General features: G+C 63.9%; 1 protein-coding gene across 10 annotated transcripts in view; it reads left to right on the top strand.

Annotated features, from left to right (window-relative positions):
• FMNL1 (formin like 1) overlaps positions 1-18,183 on the top strand; it is a 69,403-nt gene extending 51,220 nt beyond the window's left edge. For 4 of the 10 annotated variants that reach the window (XM_074940426.1, XM_074940425.1, XM_074940432.1 and 1 more), the window contains 13 exons: positions 224-452; positions 993-1,328; positions 2,137-2,261; positions 2,740-2,942; positions 5,318-5,552; positions 6,390-6,458; positions 8,370-8,450; positions 12,145-12,274; positions 12,470-12,633; positions 13,210-13,311; positions 13,755-13,844; positions 14,248-14,371; positions 16,083-18,182. In XM_074940426.1, coding sequence (XP_074796527.1) covers positions 224-452; positions 993-1,328; positions 2,137-2,261; positions 2,740-2,942; positions 5,318-5,552; positions 6,390-6,458; positions 8,370-8,450; positions 12,145-12,274; positions 12,470-12,633; positions 13,210-13,311; positions 13,755-13,844; positions 14,248-14,371; positions 16,083-16,186 — 1,992 coding nt within the window. In that variant the 3' untranslated portion in view covers positions 16,187-18,182. Of the gene's footprint in view, positions 1-223; positions 453-992; positions 1,329-2,136; positions 2,262-2,739; positions 2,943-5,317; positions 5,553-6,389; positions 6,459-8,369; positions 8,451-12,144; positions 12,275-12,469; positions 12,634-13,209; positions 13,312-13,754; positions 13,845-14,247; positions 14,372-15,303; positions 15,402-16,082 lie in introns of all 10 variants that reach the window. The other 6 variants (XM_074940431.1, XM_074940423.1, XM_074940424.1 and 3 more) reach the window with 5 other exon arrangements.
• The last annotated feature ends 341 nt before the right edge of the window (positions 18,184-18,524 follow it).

Below are 18,524 nucleotides of genomic sequence, written 5' to 3'. Positions count from 1 at the left end.
TCCTGCTGTAGGTGGGCTCCTGGTACCCAGCTGCCAGTGCCGGAGATGGGGCGGGGGGGCATGGTGGTGCCTCTCTCTGTTCATGGATGATCCCCCCACCCCCGCTGGATCTCTCGGGCGGGCTGGTCCCTGCTGGCTGCTGCGCGAGGCAGAGGGGATCGGGTCCCTCCGCCTGTGAGGGGGGATGGCACTGATGCCCGCGGTGCTGTGTGTGTCCGCTCAGGAGCGGCTCAACGACTCCAGCGGCCAAGCCCGGCCCCCCCCGCAGCAGCGGCCGGCGGATGCCCGTCCCTCGGCCTTGGAGCAGAAGCTGGAGGAGCTGGAGGAGAAGGGGTTAGTCCGGATCCTGCGTGGGCCAGAGGGAGCCGTTGCCATCGAGATTGTCCCTGTTGTCATGGAAACCACAGCAGTCCCCACGGTTACTATAGAAGCTTCCGCCTCTACCAGCACAGGTACCGTCAGTGGGCAGCGTAGCTGGGGGGCTGCAGGGGTTAATAGGACCCCTGCATTGGGAGTGAGGCTCTGAACACTGGGTTACCGTGGCCCACCCCTGGGCTCCTCCCCTCCGGCCTGTCCCGGCTGGGGCTGCAAGCCCCGGAGCCCCCAGGGTGGCTCTTCGCAGGCAGGGAGCTGGATCTCCACATGCTGGTGCTGGCCCCGCTGCCCACCGGCTGCCTGTGTTCGTCCCATGGTGCACACGGGCCCGCTGCCTGGGATCGGGGCCCCCAGGCCAGGGGCTGCACAGATCTGTTCAGATACACTCTCTGTCTACACCTCCCAGCTGAGGATCTGAAAGCATTTTGCAGAGGAGGGTCAGCATCATACACCAATGGTACAAATGGGGAAACTGAGGCACAGAGAGGGGGCTGTGACTTGCCAGAGGTCACCCAGCAGGTCAGTGGCTGGGGACAGATGCCTCTGCCTCTTGCTGAGCCTAGTCTCTCCCTTGCTGGCAGGGTGGATGGGTGACATTTCTCTTACTTATTTTGCAGATTTCCCATCTCCTTCCATTTGCTCCCCACTGCCGCCCCCTGCTGCTGCCCAGACGATTCCTCCGCCTCCATCTCCCCCACCACTGCCCCACACCGACGACGCAGGCTCTGTCAACCTGCCTTCTCAGCAGCAAGCCCCACCTTCTGCACCCCCTCCAGCTCCACCCCTTCCTGGGAGCGACACCCCTCCGCCTGCCCCGCCCCTTCCTGGGGTCGAAATCCCACCACCTCCTCCCCTCTCGGTGGAGGGTGGCCCGGCCCCTCCCCCCCCGCCCCCCCCTCCCCTGGGAATGCCAGCTGGAGAGGTCAGTGGCCCGAGCACAGCAGCCAGTTCAGGTGAGTCCAGTTTCCGGGATGTGATGGTGTCCATGGCGTGTGCAGGGTGAGAGCCAGAGCACAGCGCTGGGCAGAGGGGCTGGGGATGCCCTAGGAAGACGGGTCCCCTGGTTATCCACCGATCAGGCATAGCATCATTCACACCATAAATAGGGTGACGAGATGTCCCCATTTTATAGGGACAGTCCCGACATTTGGAGCTTTTTTTTATATGGGCTCCTATTACCCCCCTCCCCCTATCCCAATTTTTCACACTTGCTATCTGGTCCCCTAATCACAGAAGGGATGGTCAGTCCCCCTGGTCCAGACAGCCCTGGCCCCTGCTGAGCCAGCCAGGGGAATGGGTTTGGGTGTGTTGTGGAGACTGATCACACGCATCACTTCACAGCCATCCCCAAACAGCCTTCAGCTGAAAATGACCTGGGGCCGATCTGTCCCCCGACCTAGCAGTGAAACCCCCCTGCCAGCCTGTATCAGACTATCGATCCGTCTAACTCAGTATCGCACCTGTGGCCATTCCAGCTCGGGTCCTGGCTGCTTAGCCTGGTCCCTGGCCTTCTGCCAAATGGATCAGAACATCGGTCCATCTGCCACCTTGCCTCCAGCGGCAAAGCCGTGCTCCAGGGAAAGGAGATTGCCCACAATGCCCCTGGCCAGCTGGGCCGTGCTCTCATGGAGGCGTGGAAACCGTTCTGCAAGCTTTGTGAGGGTGCTGGAGGAGCTGTGAGGTCCTGGCGCCGCAGGTTGGTTCTGTGGGCGCTCATGCCAAGCTTTCCAGCCCACTCCTCTCCCTCCCTCTCCCTGCTAGCCGTCAAGATCAAGAAGCCAATTCAAACCAAGTTCAGAATGCCCATCTTCAACTGGGTGGCTCTGAAACCCACCCAGATCAACGGGACCGTTTTCAACGAGCTCAACGATGAGAAGGTCCTGCAGGTGAGGCTGCCTTGCCCCGGGCGGATAGACTGGGGGGCGGAGCAGGCTCTGAGCTGTGCTGGCCGAGGCACTTCTGCGTGGAGACTGCCCGAGGGGCCTGCAGGCCGGACTGGCAGCCTGGTGTCGCGAGACTCCGCATGGGCTCCTGAGCCCGGGAGCACCCAGCCCTGGCACAGCCCAGCCTCCTCTCCCAGCCCAGGGAGGTGAGATGGGGCAGCAGCGTGCGGGAAGCAGAGGGAAGAGCCTCCTGCCTGCCAGCCTGCTGGGAAGTGGCTGGAGGAGGCTCTTCAGCACCCTGGAGAGGGGCTCTAGTGCTGGGACAGTTTCATGGACGTCACCAGTATGAAGCCGGCCCAGCCGTAGAGGAACAGGCTCCCCCTCTCTCCCCTGCACACCCCCACACATTGTGCTGGTGCTCCCCCTCCCTCTCTGCATCTCTGTCCTGCTGCATTCTGCCTCTCCGCTCCCCTCCCCACAGGAACTGGACATGAATGACTTTGAGGAGCAGTTCAAGACGAAGGCTCAGGGCCCCAGCTTAGACATCAGCACCCTGAAGGTGAAGGCTGTTCAAAAGGCCCCTAGCAAGGTGACGCTGATCGAGTCCAACCGAGCCAAGAACCTGGCCATCACGCTCCGCAAGGGCGGCCTCAGCATCGACAGCATCTGCAAGGCCATCGAGATGTGAGTGCCCTGCCCCACCCTGCGCAAAGCACAGGCCCGAGCCCAGGCTGGCTGCAGCCGGAGGCAGGAGACGGGGGAGGGAGCAAGGAGCACACGGCTTGGACACAGCCTGGCTGGAGGGTCTAGAGCAGGGCCGGGCAAACTTTTTGGCTTGAGGGCCACATTGGGTTTCCAAAATCGTATGGAGGGCTGGTTAGGGGAGGCTGTGTCTCCCCAAATAGCCAGGGGTGGCCCGGCCCCCGCCTCCTATCCGACTCCCCTGCGTCTCCTCCCCTGACAGCTCCCCCGGGACTCCTGCCCCATCCAACCCCCTTGTTCCCTGTCTCCTGATGGCCCCCCGGGACTCCTGTCCCATCCAACCCCCTTGTTCCCTGTTAGCTCCCCCGGGACTCCTGCTCCATCCACCACCCCCTGCTCCCTGTCCCTTGACCACCCCTGCCCCCCCCCCCCGACTGCCTTCTGCCACCCCAACCAACCCCCCTTCTCATTCCTGACTGCCCCCCCGGGACCCCTGCCCCCATCCAACCCCCCTGTTCCCCACTCTCTGACTGCCCTGACCCTTATCCACACCCCCACCCCCTGACCACCACCCCGAACTCCCCTGCCCTCTATCCAATCCCCACAGCTCCCTGCCCCCTTACCACGCAGCATAGAGCACTGGTCAGGCTGCAGCTCTGCAACTGTGCTGCCCAGCAGTGCAGAGCATTGCGCCCACGGCGCGGCAAGCTGAGGCTGCAGGGGACAGGGGGACTGCAGGGGAGGGGCCAGGGGCTAGCCTCCCAGGCCAGGAGCTCAGGGGACAGGCAGGAGGGTCCCGCGGGCCGGATGTGGCCCGTGGGCTGTAGTTTGCCCACTTCTGGTCTAGATCCAGGGCCTGTGAGAGGAGACGCCCAGGTGATGGCCAGACGTGGGGGGTGGAACCCCGGGGGAGGGGAGAGGCTTGGAGGGGCCCAAAGCTCAGCTGAGCTGAAGTTGCTGGCCAGACTTCCAGGAGCTGACGTCGGGAGGCTGAGCTGAGGTGTAGGGCTGTGGGGAGGGGAGCCTGGCTAGGCGGGTCTGGGCGTCTGTGGCTAAGGCTGGCATTGGAAGCCTGGCTTGGAGGTGAGGGCCTAGTGAGAAGCAGGGCCAGGGGTGAGGAGCAGGGGATGCCCACAGAGAGGACAGGGGGGCCCAGCGAACGGGGCGCTGCAGGGACAGCTGGAGAGGGATGGGAGAATGTGGATGGGATGAGAGCGGAGGGAGGATGGAATCGGAAGCAGGGAGCTGTCGCCGGTATTGAGAGGTTGAGGAGGAAGAGGATGGAGTGGAGCCCTGGCGTGTGGCTGGGAAGAAGCCGTTAGACTTTGGTGAGAGCTGATTTGATGGTGTACAAGGAGCAAGAGATGCCTGGAGCGGGTCTAAGGGCTTGTCTACAGGGGAAACTTCCTGTGTAATTGTAGCAGTCGTAGCTGTGCTGGTGAATTCCCTGCGATGGGATTGGAGAACTGCAAACAGCCTTGCAGACACTGCGTTCAAGGAGCCTGGAGAGGAGGAGAGGCAGGGGAGTCAAGGATGGGTGGTTTCGTATGAAAGAGACTAAGGCATCCTTGTATTGGGAGGGAAAGGTACCTGAGGGGAGGGGAGGAGACGGGATGGCGTCACTGGGATGGCAAAGGAAGAGCAGAAGAGAGTCTGCGACAGGAAGGGGGGGGGTTGAAGGGGGAGGTCACACTGGATCTTGTCTGTTATCTCTTTGTGAAAGCCAGTAACATTTCTGTGAAGAGGGGGTGGGAGAGCTGAAGCTGGCAACACGTGTCTGCGGTGGGTACGGGATTCAGTGTGGCTGGAAAAGTAAAGCCACGTAGCTAGAGAAATGGTAGAACTGGAGAAGAGAACGAACTTGTAATGGAAGTCAGCATGGTCTGAACTTCCAGAGATGCTCCGCTGCACGAGAGCAGGAAGTGGATTTGGGGGTGAACCAGGGCTGAGAACTGACAAGGCAGACCATGTGATGGGAGAGGAGCAGAGACATCAAGGGTGAGGGGGGCGGGGGACACTGAAGCATGGAGAGAATCAGCCACTCTGGTCAATGGAAAATAAAGGGAAGAGCTGGCAGGGAGGAGAGGGCTGAGAGCAGACTGGGCTGAGTCACAGAAGGGCCAAGTGACAGGGCGTGGGCGAGGATCAGAGGGGAGCTCAGCCCCAGAGAGCTCAGAGCGAGCCTGGCGTGGGGAGGACCACCTGGCGGGAGTGGCTGTTCAGGGGAGTGGCGGAGTGGATCCAGAGCTGCGGGCCGAATGGGGCAGGGAGATGAGCGGCTAAGGCTCTGTTCCCTGCGAGGGACACTGTAGCTGGGTGTGCGATGCTGCACTGGCCTCTTTGCCTCCCTCCCCCAGGTACGACTTGCAGAGCCTGAGCCTGGATTTCCTGGAGCTGCTGCAGCGCTTCCTGCCCACCGAGTATGAGCTAACGCTGATCCGCAAGTACGAGAAGGAGCAGCGGCCGCTCGAGGAGCTGTCGGACGAGGACATCTTCATGATCAAATTCAGCCAAATCCCTCGCCTTGCCGACCGCATGAACATCATGACCTTCCTGGGCAACTTCAGCGACACGACCCAGCTCCTGATGCCGGTATGGGCCAGGGCGGGCGGCCACCTGGCCTGCACCCGCAGTGACCCGGGCGGGGGCTCTGCCGGGGGCTGGGGGTAGTGACATCAGAACGCTCCCTCCTGGGCCTCCTCCGGGACTCGATGAGATCGGCGAGCAGGGGCTTGCGGATGCTGAGAAGCATCGCAGGCCTCCAAAGAAAGGCCCGGTGTGGGGAGGGGTGGGATGGGGGATCACGGGCATTTATTCTTCAGCAATCTGGCTTCTAATCTGCCCAGTCAGGTCAGGAGACCCAGGGAACAGCCTCGGTGCATCTCAAGGTAGTTCATTAGCTATCAGAGCTGCCACATGCACTAGGGGACATCTGCATAGGCAGCTCGCCTCTGGGGCTGGGATAGCAAGGAGGGCAGCCCGCCAGGACGGTGGTGCCTCAGCTGAGCCGTGGGGTGGGAGAGCCCAGGGCCGGGGCAGCCGAGCCAGGGCAGCCCAAGGCTGGGGTGGCAGGGGCTGCAGGTCAGGACCAAGGGCCAGGGCCTTTGGATGAGCGGGTCCAGAACCCATCCTGAGTGTCGTTGGCTGTCTGGAAGCTCTGGGACCGGTGTCATGGTGCGTTCCGGGTGGGTGGGGTTCCTTGTTTTGGGCAGGGCTCGGCTGGGGTGGGAGCCCAGCTCTGGGTACTGTTGGGGGCTCTCCAGTGGGGATGCCTGGGGAGACTCTTGCATGGGGTGGGGCCAGCGGGGGGGCCTCGTGCTGACAGGGGGAGGGGTGATTTCTGCTGAGCAGAAGGCAGTCTCTGCAGGCACTTTGGACTCGGGCTTTGCCTTGCTGGCCCATCTCACCCGCCTCTCCCTCTGTCTGCAGCAACTCAATGCCATCATCGCAGCCTCCATGTCCCTCAAGTCCTCCACCAAGCTCCGCAACATCCTGGAGGTGAGGGGCCTGGGGCCCGACCGGGTGCCGGGCAAGGCCAGAGCGGCCCCAGCGGGGCTGAGGGGGTTCCTGTGCCCTAGGCTGGGCTTGCCTGTCCCACTGGGACCATTGGAGTCTCTCCCTACTCAGAAGCTCCTGTGGCGGGCAGGGGGCTGCTCTTTAGGGGCGTGGGCTGGCGGGGAGGGCCCAGGCTGGGCTGAGCTGAGCTGGGCTAGGCTGGAGGAGGAGGGCCCAGGCTGGGCTGGGGACCTGTCTTGGCTGTGCGGGAGGGGGTGGGCTAGGCCGGGCTGGGTCGCAGGGTCTGGGCTAGGCTGCGGGGGAGGGTCCGGGCGGGGCTGGGGACCTGTCTTGGCTGTGCGGGAGGGGGTGGGCTAGGCCGGGCTGGGTCGCAGGGTCTGGGCTAGGCTGCGGGGGAGGGTCCGGGCGGGGCTGGGGACCTGTCTTGGCTGTGCGGGAGGGGGTGGGCTAGGCCGGGCTGGGTCACAGGGTCTGGGCTAGGCTGGAGGAGGAGGGTCCGGGCAGGGCTGGGGACCTGTCTTGGCTGTGCGGGAGGGGGTGGGCTAGGCCGGGCTGGGTCGCAGGGTCTGGGCTAGGCTGCGGGGGAGGGTCCGGGCGGGGCTGGGGACCTGTCTTGGCTGTGCGGGAGGGGGTGGGCTAGGCCGGGCTGGGTCACAGGGTCTGGGCTAGGCTGGAGGAGGAGGGCCCAGGCTGGGCTGGGGACCTGTCTTGGCTGTGCGGGAGGGGGTGGGCTAGGCCGGGCTGGGTCGCAGGGTCTGGGCTAGGCTGCGGGGGAGGGTCCGGGCGGGGCTGGGGACCTGTCTTGGCTGTGCGGGAGGGGGTGGGCTAGGCCGGGCTGGGTCGCAGGGTCTGCGCTAGGCTGCGGGGGAGGGTCCGGGCGGGGCTGGGGACCTGTCTTGGCTGTGCGGGAGGGGGTGGGCTAGGCCGGGCTGGGTCGCAGGGTCTGGGCTAGGCTGCGGGGGAGGGTCCGGGCGGGGCTGGGGACCTGTCTTGGCTGTGCGGGAGGGGGTGGGCTAGGCCGGGCTGGGTCGCAGGGTCTGGGCTAGGCTGCGGGGGAGGGTCCGGGCGGGGCTGGGGACCTGTCTTGGCTGTGCGGGAGGGGGTGGGCTAGGCCGGGCTGGGTCGCAGGGTCTGGGCTAGGCTGCGGGGGAGGGTCCGGGCGGGGCTGGGGACCTGTCTTGGCTGTGCGGGAGGGGGTGGGCTAGGCCGGGCTGGGTCACAGGGTCTGCGCTAGGCTGCGGGGGAGGGTCCGGGCGGGGCTGGGGACCTGTCTTGGCTGTGCGGGAGGGGGTGGGCTAGGCCGGGCTGGGTCGCAGGGTCTGGGCTAGGCTGCGGGGGAGGGTCCGGGCGGGGCTGGGGACCTGTCTTGGCTGTGCGGGAGGGGGTGGGCTAGGCCGGGCTGGGTCGCAGGGTCTGCGCTAGGCTGTGGGGGAGGGTCCGGGCGGGGCTGGGGACCTGTCTTGGCTGTGCGGGAGGGGGTGGGCTAGGCCGGGCTGGGTCGCAGGGTCTGGGCTAGGCTGCGGGGGAGGGTCCGGGCGGGGCTGGGGACCTGTCTTGGCTGTGCGGGAGGGGGTGGGCTAGGCCGGGCTGGGTCGCAGGGTCTGGGCTAGGCTGCGGGGGAGGGTCCGGGCGGGGCTGGGTGCAGTGTCTTATTTGGGAGAAGACTCCCCCAAGCAGCCCTGCAGCCAGTTGGCTGGTGTCCTGAGCTGCCAGGCTGGGTATCTGGGATGAGTCTCAGTGCCTTTCTGCCCCGTGCCCAGGCCACTGCCCCACTCCAGGGGGTGCCCCGCCTGGCTGGCTAGCAGGGATCGGCGCCCTGTGCCCTGGCTGCCCATGGGAGCTGCAGCCTGGCACTGCCCCGCCTGCTGATCGCTCGCAGCCATCTCTCTGCAGATCGTCCTGGCCTTCGGGAACTACGTGAACAGCAGCAAGCGTGGAGCGGCCTACGGCTTCCGGCTGCAGAGCCTCGACGCGGTAGGTTGCTGGGGAGGAGCCCCTCGGCCCTCAGATTTCTGGGGACAGGAGCCCCAGTAGTCCCCAGGCAGCACCTGCTGTGACCGGACAAGGGGGAGGAGGGTCAAGCAGCAGGTTTCACTCTGTGGGTCTCGTGCTGGGGGAGTGGGGAGCTGGCATCTGGGGGTCCTGACTCTGTCAGCCAGGTCTGCCCCCCAGTGAGGAAATCCAGCACTAGATCAGAGGGTCTGCAAAGTCTGCTTTCACTGCCAGGGCATAAACAGCGCCCCCTCACTGTCTCCTCTGATCATGCCAGGGAGGGGTGATGAGGCTGGGTGTGGGCACCGGGGGCACTAGCAGGAGGTGGACAGTGACAGCTGGGAACTGAAGGGAGCAGGAGGTTTGCAGGGGGTGGGCGGTGGCAGCTGGGTGTGGGCCCTGGGAGGTTGGCAGGGGGTGGGCGGTGGCAGCTGGGTGTGGGCCCTGGGAGGTTGGCAGGGGGCGGGCGGTGGTGACTGGGTGTGGGCCCTGGGAGGTTGGCAGGGGGCGGGCGGTGGCGACTGGGTGTGGGTGTTGGGGGGTGGCAGGGGGCAGGTGCTGGCTGGGAGTGGGCCCTGGGGGGTTGGCTGGGTGGACAGTGGCGGCTGGCGGTTGGCAGGGGGCAGGCGGTGGTGGCTGGGTGTGGGCTCTGGGGGGTTGGTGGGGTGGACGGTGGCGGCTGCGTGTGGATGCAGGTGGCTGGGCGTGGGCTCTGGGGGTTGGCAGGGGCGGGTGGTGGTGAGTGGGTGTGGATGCGGGTGAGGGTTGGCAGGGGGTGCTCGGTATTCGCTGGGTGTGGGATCTGGGGGGTTGGCAGGGTGGACAGTGGTGGCTGCATGTGGATGCAGGTAGAGGTTGGCAGGGGGGCAGGCGGTGGTGGCTGGGTGTGGGCTCTGGGGGGTTGGCAGGGGGTGGATGAGGGTGGGGGTTGGCAGGGGGTGGGCCCTGTGGGGGTGGCACGGGACAGGGGCAGTGGCAGGGCAGGAAACGGTTACTCCCTGTAACTGTGGTTCTTCCAGATGCGATCAGCCATATATTTCACTTTGGCATGTGCACGCCCAGTGCACCAGAGCTGGGAATTTTCCCTAGCAGCACCCATAGGGGCAGCGCTTGCACCTCGTGGCCAACCCCTGGCTGTATGGGGCGGTGGCGCCCTGATCCCTTTCTGTTCCTTCGCACCGAACACCCCTGAGTTACGGCTCCAATGCAGAGGGGCCAGAGGGGGGGTCGTAGAAGAGATGTTTGCATTTTGAGTGGGGCCCAATGTTGACTTCCTGGTGTTGGGGTGAGACCCAGATGGTCAAGTCAGCACAGTGTAATGTGCACATGAGAGAGAACTTCTCTGGGCCTGCCCCTTAGTAACCGGTATTCCAGGGGCGGGAAGACACAGATTCCCTTCTTCCTGAGACCAGGAGTTTGGTAAAAACCCGGGGAGGGGCAGAAGACAGACCGAAAGGAAAGACTGTACACTGCAAATGGCCATTTGCCACGACAAATCGGAGAAATCTTCTGTGGCTCGGGAGAATCATCACGTGGAAATGAGTGTCCCGAAGGTCCGGAGCATTGGGAACCAGAAAGTGCCAGGAATAGAAACCTTGGCCCCAGTGCTCTGGAGGAACCTTCTCCACCACTCCCAAAGCTAGTAGAGAGAGGACCTGCTCAGGAAGCAGCTGTCACTCATCCGGGGGGGTGCCTGCAGCCGGCGGGACAGGGAGCCAGGGTGGAGAGGAGTAGGGGAGAGGCACTGGAGAGCATAGCCCGATCTGACTGTGCTTAGGACCCAGCTGTGGGTGGCAGTCAAGCCTGTCCCTGAATGGAGGGGACAGGGAATGAAAGTCAAGACTGGACCCCTGTGCTTGGCGAAGGAGGCTGGGGGAGGGCATCTCGCCTGGCCGACCCGATGCTGCTGCCTCTGGGACCTGTGCCCCTGTCTGGGGTAGTCCTGCTGTTTCAGGGGAGGGAAAGATTGCCCAAAGGGGCATTGTGGGTATTGACCCGTAGTGGCACCTTTGCACCGCCGGTGTGCACCCCCAAGGAACCCAGGGAAGCTCTAGAATCCTTGCAGGAGTGCAGAGCTCGGGCCATTGTGACCGAAGTCGGCGAGGCTGGGGAGTGCCGCCGTGGTGACATTGCCGGCGTGACGTCCAGTGGTGCTGCGGAGGTCCTTGTGCCAAGCCCAGCACCAGCCTCACTTGCACAGTCTGCGGCAAAGGCACATCGGGGTGCGGTGCTGACAGACCCAGAGGTTCAGCAGGCCATCCGGACAGCGAGGCTGTGGCTCCCATAGCCCCAGCAAAACCCTGGACTAAGGAAGAGCTCAGGAGGGAAAGGCAGGGGAGATCCACTGCCGCCTGATACACTGCTGGCATGGAAACCGTCACCCACATCGGTACCGGATTCAATAGCCGCACCGGGGCCAGAACCGAAGTCGATGGTATGGGGTCTCACTCGCCCCTGTGTGGTACCGGGCAGTGACTGGAAGCACCTGCTCCATCCTGTATGCCAGCAGTAGCCGTGCTCTTCTTGGAGGAGGAAGACGAGTGTCCACGAGACCTGGAGTGGTCTCGATTTGTTTTACAAGCCCCTTTCCATGGCGCGCTCGCCGGAGAGACCCCGATCCCAAAGTACGGGCTGGTACCACTCGCTGAGGCCGAGGGTGCCCTCCGACCCTAGGCCTCGGTGCTGAAACAGGCCTCGTGGCCTGCTGGACACGGTGCTGCTTTAGGCAGAGGTCTCCAGCCACCCGTGTGTGTTTTGTGAACGCGTTACAAATCGAAGGCTGCTCTCGGACGGGGGCCTCACCTAAGCGGAGCAAGCACCCTGTGAGAGCATTGATGGGGGTCTTCCCCCCCACCCCAATGGATGGTGTTTGAACCCTGGCGAGGGCATCGCCGGGGAACACTTAACTCAGCCAACCGACTGATGCGGGCATGAAAGGCGCTAGCTAACGATGGGCTCCCGGACCAGCCACGTCAGAGGAGGAGGAGTTGTGAGGTTCAGAACCACCCAGAGCTCTGACTCCAGCCACGGGGGGACGAAAGAACCGAAGGAGAGTCGGGGTGGCAGGGAAGGGAGGGGCTGTGGCCGCGCGGCGTGAGCGCCACCTCCTCCGGGTGCTGCCAGGAAAACGCTCTGGCTGGTGCGCACGCCTACGTGGAATATAGAGCTGCATCTACCCTGAGAAGAAGTGGCTGGGGACAGGGAGGGGAGGGGGGTGGCGGGGGAGGACAGTGGCGGCTGGGTATGGGCATGGGGGGGAATGGCAGGGGGAGGAGGGTGCTGGGGGGGAATGGCAGGGGGAGGACAGTGGTGGCTGGATAGGGGTGCTGGGGGGATGGCGGTGGCTAGGTATGGGTGTTGGGGGGTGGCAGGGGGCAGACAGTGGCAGCTGGATAGGCGTGCTGGGGGGAATGGCAGGGGGAGGGCAGTGGTGGCTGGGTATGGGCACTGGGGGGGGAATAGCAGGGGGGACGATGGTGACCGCTGGGTATGGGTGCTGGTGGGGTGGTGGCTGGGTATGGGGCAGGAGGCAGAGGCTGGGTATGGGCACATGGGGGCAGCAGGGGGCGGAAGTTGGCGGCTGGGTATGGGGCAGGGGGCGGAGGCTGGCAGCTGGGTGCAGGTTCTGGGGGTGGACACCTGGGCATGGCCCCAGCCTGACTCTGCCGTCCCCCAGCTGCTGGAGATGAAGTCGACGGACCGGAAGCAGACTCTGCTGCACTACATTGTGCGGGTGATCATGGAGAAGTACCCGGAGCTGACGGGCTTCCACACCGAGCTGCACTTCCTGGACAAGGCGGGCTCAGGTAGCCAGCATGGCTGGAGCTCAGGGTGCCTGCAGGCAGGGCCAGGCCCGAGCCCTGGGGAGGTGGAGCTGGAGGGCGCAGTCCCGGCAGGGCTGTGTGAAGCCTGTCAGAGGAGCCGGGCCAGGAGCACAGGACGGCCCGGCTCTGCAGCCCTGCCACTCCCCACTGACGCTGCATTCTCCTCTGCCCGCCCAGTGTCCCTGGACAGCGTGTTGCAGGACATGAGGGCCCTGCAGCGGGGCATGGAGCTGACCCGCAAGGAGTTCATGCGGCAGGACGACAGCCAGGTGCTCAAGGACTTCCTCAAGGCCAACACTGAGGTGATGGAGAAGCTGCAGACTGACAGCAAAACTGCCCAGGTAGGTGGGTCGCCCCAGACTGGGGGGGCTGAGCCGAGACAGCCTAGGGGGGCGGGTCACCCCAGACCAGGGTGGGGCTGATGCTCTGGAGTGGGGGCTGTGCCAAGACTGCCCAGGTAGGTGGGTCACCCCAGACTGGGGGTGCTGAGCCGAGACTGCCTAAGGGGGTGGGACACCCCAGACCAGGGGTGGGGCTGATGCTCTGGCGAGGGGGCTGGACTGAGACGGCCTAGGGGGGTGCGCAGCGGGCTGATGCTCTGGTGCGGGGGCTGAGCTGGGGGTGCTCTTGGCCTGGAAGGGGACCTGGCTGGAAGGCTGGTGCCTGCTGGTGGTGCAGGGGGGCTCTGCCTCTGGAGCAGGCTTTCAATGGCAGCGCCGTTGGGAAGGGGAGCCGTGGGGGGAGCGAACGTGCTGCCGGCCCTGCGTAATGCCATCCACTGCAGCGGGGCGCCCCCCAGGCAGGGCAAGGCTCCTCGGCCCCAGCCAGCTAACGCCAGCCTGGGAGCGGGGTCTCCAGGACCCCGGCAGGGAATCTACCTGGGGGTGGCTGCGCTAACGGGTCCCCCCTGCCGGCAGGAGGCCTATGAGTCAGCTGTGGAGTACTTCGGGGAGAACCCCAAGACCAGCCCCCCCACCATGTTCTTCCCTATATTCGTGCGCTTCGTCAAGGCCTATAAGGTAAAGGGGCCCCAGGAGCTGGGGGGAGAGGCCACGCTGCCCTGCGGCCTGTGGGGCAACACTCTGGTCGTGCCATGGCAAGAGAATGGCAGCAGCCCTGGGAATCTGCCTTGGCTGGGACTGGCCTACGCCAGCAAGGACCCTGTGGGGCCCCCTGGCCCCGGGCGTATAGGCTGGGCAGACTGGATCTGGGATCCATGAGGGATGGGCACAGAGCCCCGTGGCACTCAGAGGCCATGTGCCGCTGTAACCCTGCGGGGCTCGAGCAGGGTCTGCCCAAAGACTGGCCTCGGGCCCTGCCTGCAGGGCCAATTCCAGCCAGGCTTTGCAAGCTCATCTGCTGCGATCCCTTGCAGCCAGGGGGCGGGGTGGGTCTGCTTCCCGGGCGGTGGGTGTAGAGCCCCAGCCTGTGTAACCAGAGCCCACACCGTTCTCCTCCCAAGAAAGTGGAGCAGGACATCGAGCTGTGGAGGAAAGAGGAAGCAGCTGCCAAAGAAGTGGAGTCCAATTCCCCCAGGAAGCCGGAGCCAAAGGTACGAGCCAAGCTGTAACCCCCAGAGCTGGGCCCCACTTCGTCCCACAGCCATGACACCAAGCGCCTGTCCCATGTACTCATTCAGGAGCCTTTCCCAAGAGGTGGCGTGTCGGAGCCAGATTCTTGCCAGCTCCGACATTCTGCCTCCCTCAAACCTCCCCTGGCCGTTGGATTCTTCTTCACTTCCTCATAACCCAGAGTGTAGCATTGCTGTGTGCTGGTACACAGCTGCCATGCTCTATCCCAGAGGTGGCTGCAGTTCTGTGGTGGGTGAAGTGTTTCTTGTATCTGGTTTGTAAAGCACTTTGGGGTCTCCTCCTACCAAAGAAAGAGACACTGTCTGTGAGGGGCCAGATGGCTGAAGGCACTAACTTCTCTCCTTTCCACGGTTGCTACCACAGTCTCCTGTCCACAAGGCCAAGCGCCAGCAGATGGACATGATCGCTGAGCTGAAGAAGAAGCAGATGGTGAAGGAGCCCCTCATTTACGAGGGAGGAGATGGTGCCATTGAGGACATCATTTCAGGTAAGGGGGCACAGACCCAGAGACCAGCAGGGTCTTCCTGAACCCTCAGACTGACGCCAATGGGAACTAACGCACCATACGTTAGCCAGTGGGCCAAAGCCAGGGCAGCTGGTGCAGAGCGAGGTCCTGGCCAGGTGGCACCAGAAAAAGCCCATTGCTCTGTGATGAGTTTTCTTTGGGCTCTGCATGTCACATGACCACTAACCCTTGCTCCCTTTCCCACGCCTTGCCATGTGGTACACACCATTGCTGCCAATCACAGGGCTGTGCTCTGGCCTTGCTTCCCAAGGCACCATCCCCTGCCATCTCCTGGCCTGGCTGGCAGCTCTCCCGTCCCCTGGGGCTCAGGGGGGGGTGGGCCAGTGGGCTGCGTAGCCCAGAGGAGTGTGTTCAATAGGTTGAGCAGGGAGCTCCCGGGGTCTGTTCTCAGCTCTGGCACTGTCGTGCTTGGGGCGAGCTGCATCCTCTCCGGGGTTTGGTGTCCCCAGCTGTGCAGTGGGTTGGTCCTGTGGCTGGTAGGGCATTAGTGTGTGCAAAGAGCTGCCAGGGCCGGGACTGAGCATCTCTGCCTGGCAGCTGCAGCTCACCCTGGGGGCTCCCTGCTGCCTTTCCGTAACGCCCCTGGATCTCTAGCCCTCCAAATCTCCCTGGGCTGTGCCAACAGTCGAACCATCCCCTGGCCTCGGGCTGAACTGACCTCCCCAGCAGCTGAGAGGGGGCAGGCTCAAGGCATCCACCCCGCAGGGGCTCGACATTCCTCTAGATCATTGTTGCAGCTCCAAGCAGCACTCCTGGCCGCTGTGCAGGGCTGAGCTCTCCCCGTGCACCTCGGTCTGTCTCATACATCCTTGGCCTCACCTCCTTCTGCGGCTCTCTCCTGCTCTCTCTCTCTCCCCACCTTCTGCTGCCTCTCGGCGGATCGCTCTGCTCAGCTCTGAAGACGGTTCCTTTCACAGCCCGGACAGGCAAGCGCTCGTCCCGGCTCTTTTGCGAGGCCAGCTTCAATGAGGAGAGCCCCCTGTAGCTCTAGGTAACCCCTGCCTGGGGAGCCGGGTTCTGGAGGGGTGCCCAGGCCTGGGCTACCGACTGCGTTGGAGGAGCTGGGCTGGGGGAGCAGATTCCTGTGCATGTACCTGCCGGGAATTCCACCTCTTCCCTCTGAGCTGGGTGCGTGTCCGGCGGGAGGACGCTTTTCGGCTGCCTCCGTCCCCTGCGCAGCACGACAGCCAGGGAGGCGGTAGGCCGGGGGCTCACGTCTGTCTGCTTTGGGCCGTGATCTTGTTTGCGCTCACGCTCAGGAGGGTTGGGCCCAGTCCATATGGGGGTGGCAGAGGCCTCGACAAACGGCAGGTGCCTCAGCAATTGGTGCGGGAGGCGGCGGGCCTCCCTTGGCGCCAGCACAGAACGGGGAGGCCCGGCGAGGCGCTGGCCCTCTCCTGCTGGCCTGTTTGGCGAGCGTGGCAATATGAAGCCGTGTCCCTGGCTCCTGGCGTTCCACTTCCCTTCAGCGCCGGCTGGATGGGAAAGGCCCCTCCCACCCCACCCCACAGCCAGCTGCGGTGGCATGTCAGGGTGGCACGTGGCATCTGCGGGGGGTGAAAGGCACCAGTGAGGGGAGTTGCTCTCATCGCCTCAGGGCAGGTGCAAAGGGCTGCGTGGTTTCCCCCTTGCTGGTCAGGCTCCAACCAGGCTCCGTTTTCTCTGGGCACAGGTCTGCGGAACCAGCCGTACAGGCGCGGCGACACCGGCCGGTGCAGCGGCAAGAAACGACCCATGGGCCAGACCCTCCAGGTGACCCCTGACATCTCGCTGTGACCGCCCCGCCTACAGTGATGCCCTGACTGGAGGAGGCCAGCCAGCAGCACCGCCCCGCCCCGCCCCACCCTGCCCGGGGAGAGGAGGTGGATGTGACCCACAGGGACTGGGCCCCCATGGCCACTGGCCTGAACCAAGGACTCTCACACCGATGGGAGAATCCCTGCTCGCAGCTTCAAGCCGCTTAACTGCTCCGAGTGCCAGCTGGTGCCATGCACACCCTTCCCCCCCAAACCAGACCTGCACGTCTGGCACAGGGCTCTCCCCCACTGGCCATGTCCCTGCTGCCTGGGCAGCAAAGCCAGTGGCCAAGTCATTGGCTCTGGGGGGAGGGGGAATGTTATGTGTGTGGCAGCTGCTTGAGCTCCACATGAGAGACTAGAGGGGGGTTAGGGCCCCGGTAGCGATTCCCATCCCCCTTCTCCCTCACGCAACACCACATGCTGGGCTGGACCACAGCCACTGAGGGGAGCCCCCCAGTGCACCAATGGTGAGGTCTGCCCGCAGTCTGTTCTAGCCCTGCCTTCCTGCTTGCCAATGTCTGGCAGATGCTGTCTGGCTTGGGATTACAGTCCATGGGCTGCATCTTGTACTGTGATTGCCCCTCTCCTGGCCTGACTGGCCTTCTCGTGCTGCTTTAGGGCTGACCCTGACCCCAGCCTCCCGCTCGGCCTTGACACTGCCTTGCCCTGTTCTCTGTTGTAGTGAGAACAGAGCGCCCAGGCTCTCGCCTCCCTGGCCCCGGCCTGGCTGCAAGGGGGACCTACAGAGCAGTGCTAGGCTGAGAGGGGCTGTTGCACCAACCCTCTTGGCTGGCAGGTGGGAATAGGGTGACGAGCCATCCTGAGCTGAGGGGCTTTGTCTTACATAGGCACCTATACTCCCTCCTGGCCCCTGGAAAAAGTGTCCCGAGTAGTCACACCCTTCTCTGGTCACCTAACGTGGGAACAGTATTTTAGGATGGCTTTTAAATGTCTTCCTTGGCTTTCTTGTTATGCTGCACTGCGTGGGGGAGGGAGGGAGGGGATGCCGCTGTTCCTCCCTGGGCTCAGGATGAGAACAGCCCCTCTCTCATCCCCAGGGAGGCTCAAAACAATGACAATCAACAGGGGTAAAGCAGCACTATTCCTCATGTCACCACAAGGTGTCACCCTTTCCCCATGCCATCTGCACCCCCCCACCCCTGGGCTGGGCTGGGGCCACAGCTCAGACCTAGTGCCCCCTATGCCCTGGGCAGGGCTGGAGACTCTAATTGTACTGCTAAGCCTTTCACAGGCAGATGAGTGACAATCAGAACAACGGGCTCTGGGCTGCAAGGCTGGCCGGGATGTCTATCGAAGCCCTAAGCACACACCAGGCTGCCCGGGTGCCCCCATTGGCAGGGGGCTGCAGAGCAGGGATGTGGCTCTGGCCAGCTGCAGCAACCACAGGCGCAGTGCTACTCCCGTGTGTCTACGCTCCCAGCTGCATGGCTGTGCACCCAGCTGCAGCGAGGGCTGTGGGCTGCAGCTCCCCCTCCCCTCCCCTTTAGCCCCCGGACTCATGCCTCAGCCCCAGGCGCTGGTGGAATGATGCAGCCCCCCTGCTTGCCGGAGTAGAGGAGCCCACTGAGATCGAGCCCTTAGTTCCACGGTGCTCGCCCCCCTTCTCTCGGCCTGACTCAGGGCGTGCAGCTGCTATGGATCCTCTTGCTAGGCCAGGCTTTTCGAGCAGGACTAGCCATGTTTGCAAGCCAGAGCTGTGATTGCTTCCTGCTGTAATTAAGAGGCAAAATGCCAGCTGCTTGGTCTCACTCCCAGACGCTCATCACAATGCAGGCGGGGTAGGGGGTGGGGAAATGAATGTGTAACTTATACGATGCCTTTAAGAAACAGGAACTGCTCCTTTGTATACATTATTTTTATATCCTGGCTGTGAGGCCTGGTTTAATCTGGTAATAAACCCACTACGGCTACAGTTCCCGGCTGCTCCAGTGAGGCCTCCTCAGCCAGCATGTGAAACGTCGCTGCCGTCCCTTGGTGCAGGCAGGGCTGGGGTTGTGAGGTTGGTCCCGTGGGGTGGGGGTGGGGGGGCAGAGAGAGGCAATAGCGTCTAGTCAGTGGACCAACTGGTGGGGGCGGGCGGGAGATGCAGTTGAGCTTACAGCCAAGAGCTCTGTGTACACTCACACATCTCGTCACCCCCCGCAGCTGGTCCAGCAGAGATGATCCTGCCTCACCCACCTTGTCTCTCCAGGGAGGGAAACTGCAGCAGGGAGAAGATACACTCCAGAGCATGGAGATTAAGGCAAAGGTCTGGGGTAGCTCAGGGACAGCATCACTCACTCGGAGCTGAGAGC

The sequence above is a fragment of the Natator depressus genome, chromosome 27, assembly GCF_965152275.1.
Source record: "Natator depressus isolate rNatDep1 chromosome 27, rNatDep2.hap1, whole genome shotgun sequence".
Lineage (NCBI taxonomy): Eukaryota > Metazoa > Chordata > Testudines > Cheloniidae > Natator > Natator depressus.
This window is presented reverse-complemented; position numbering and strand designations above follow the sequence as displayed.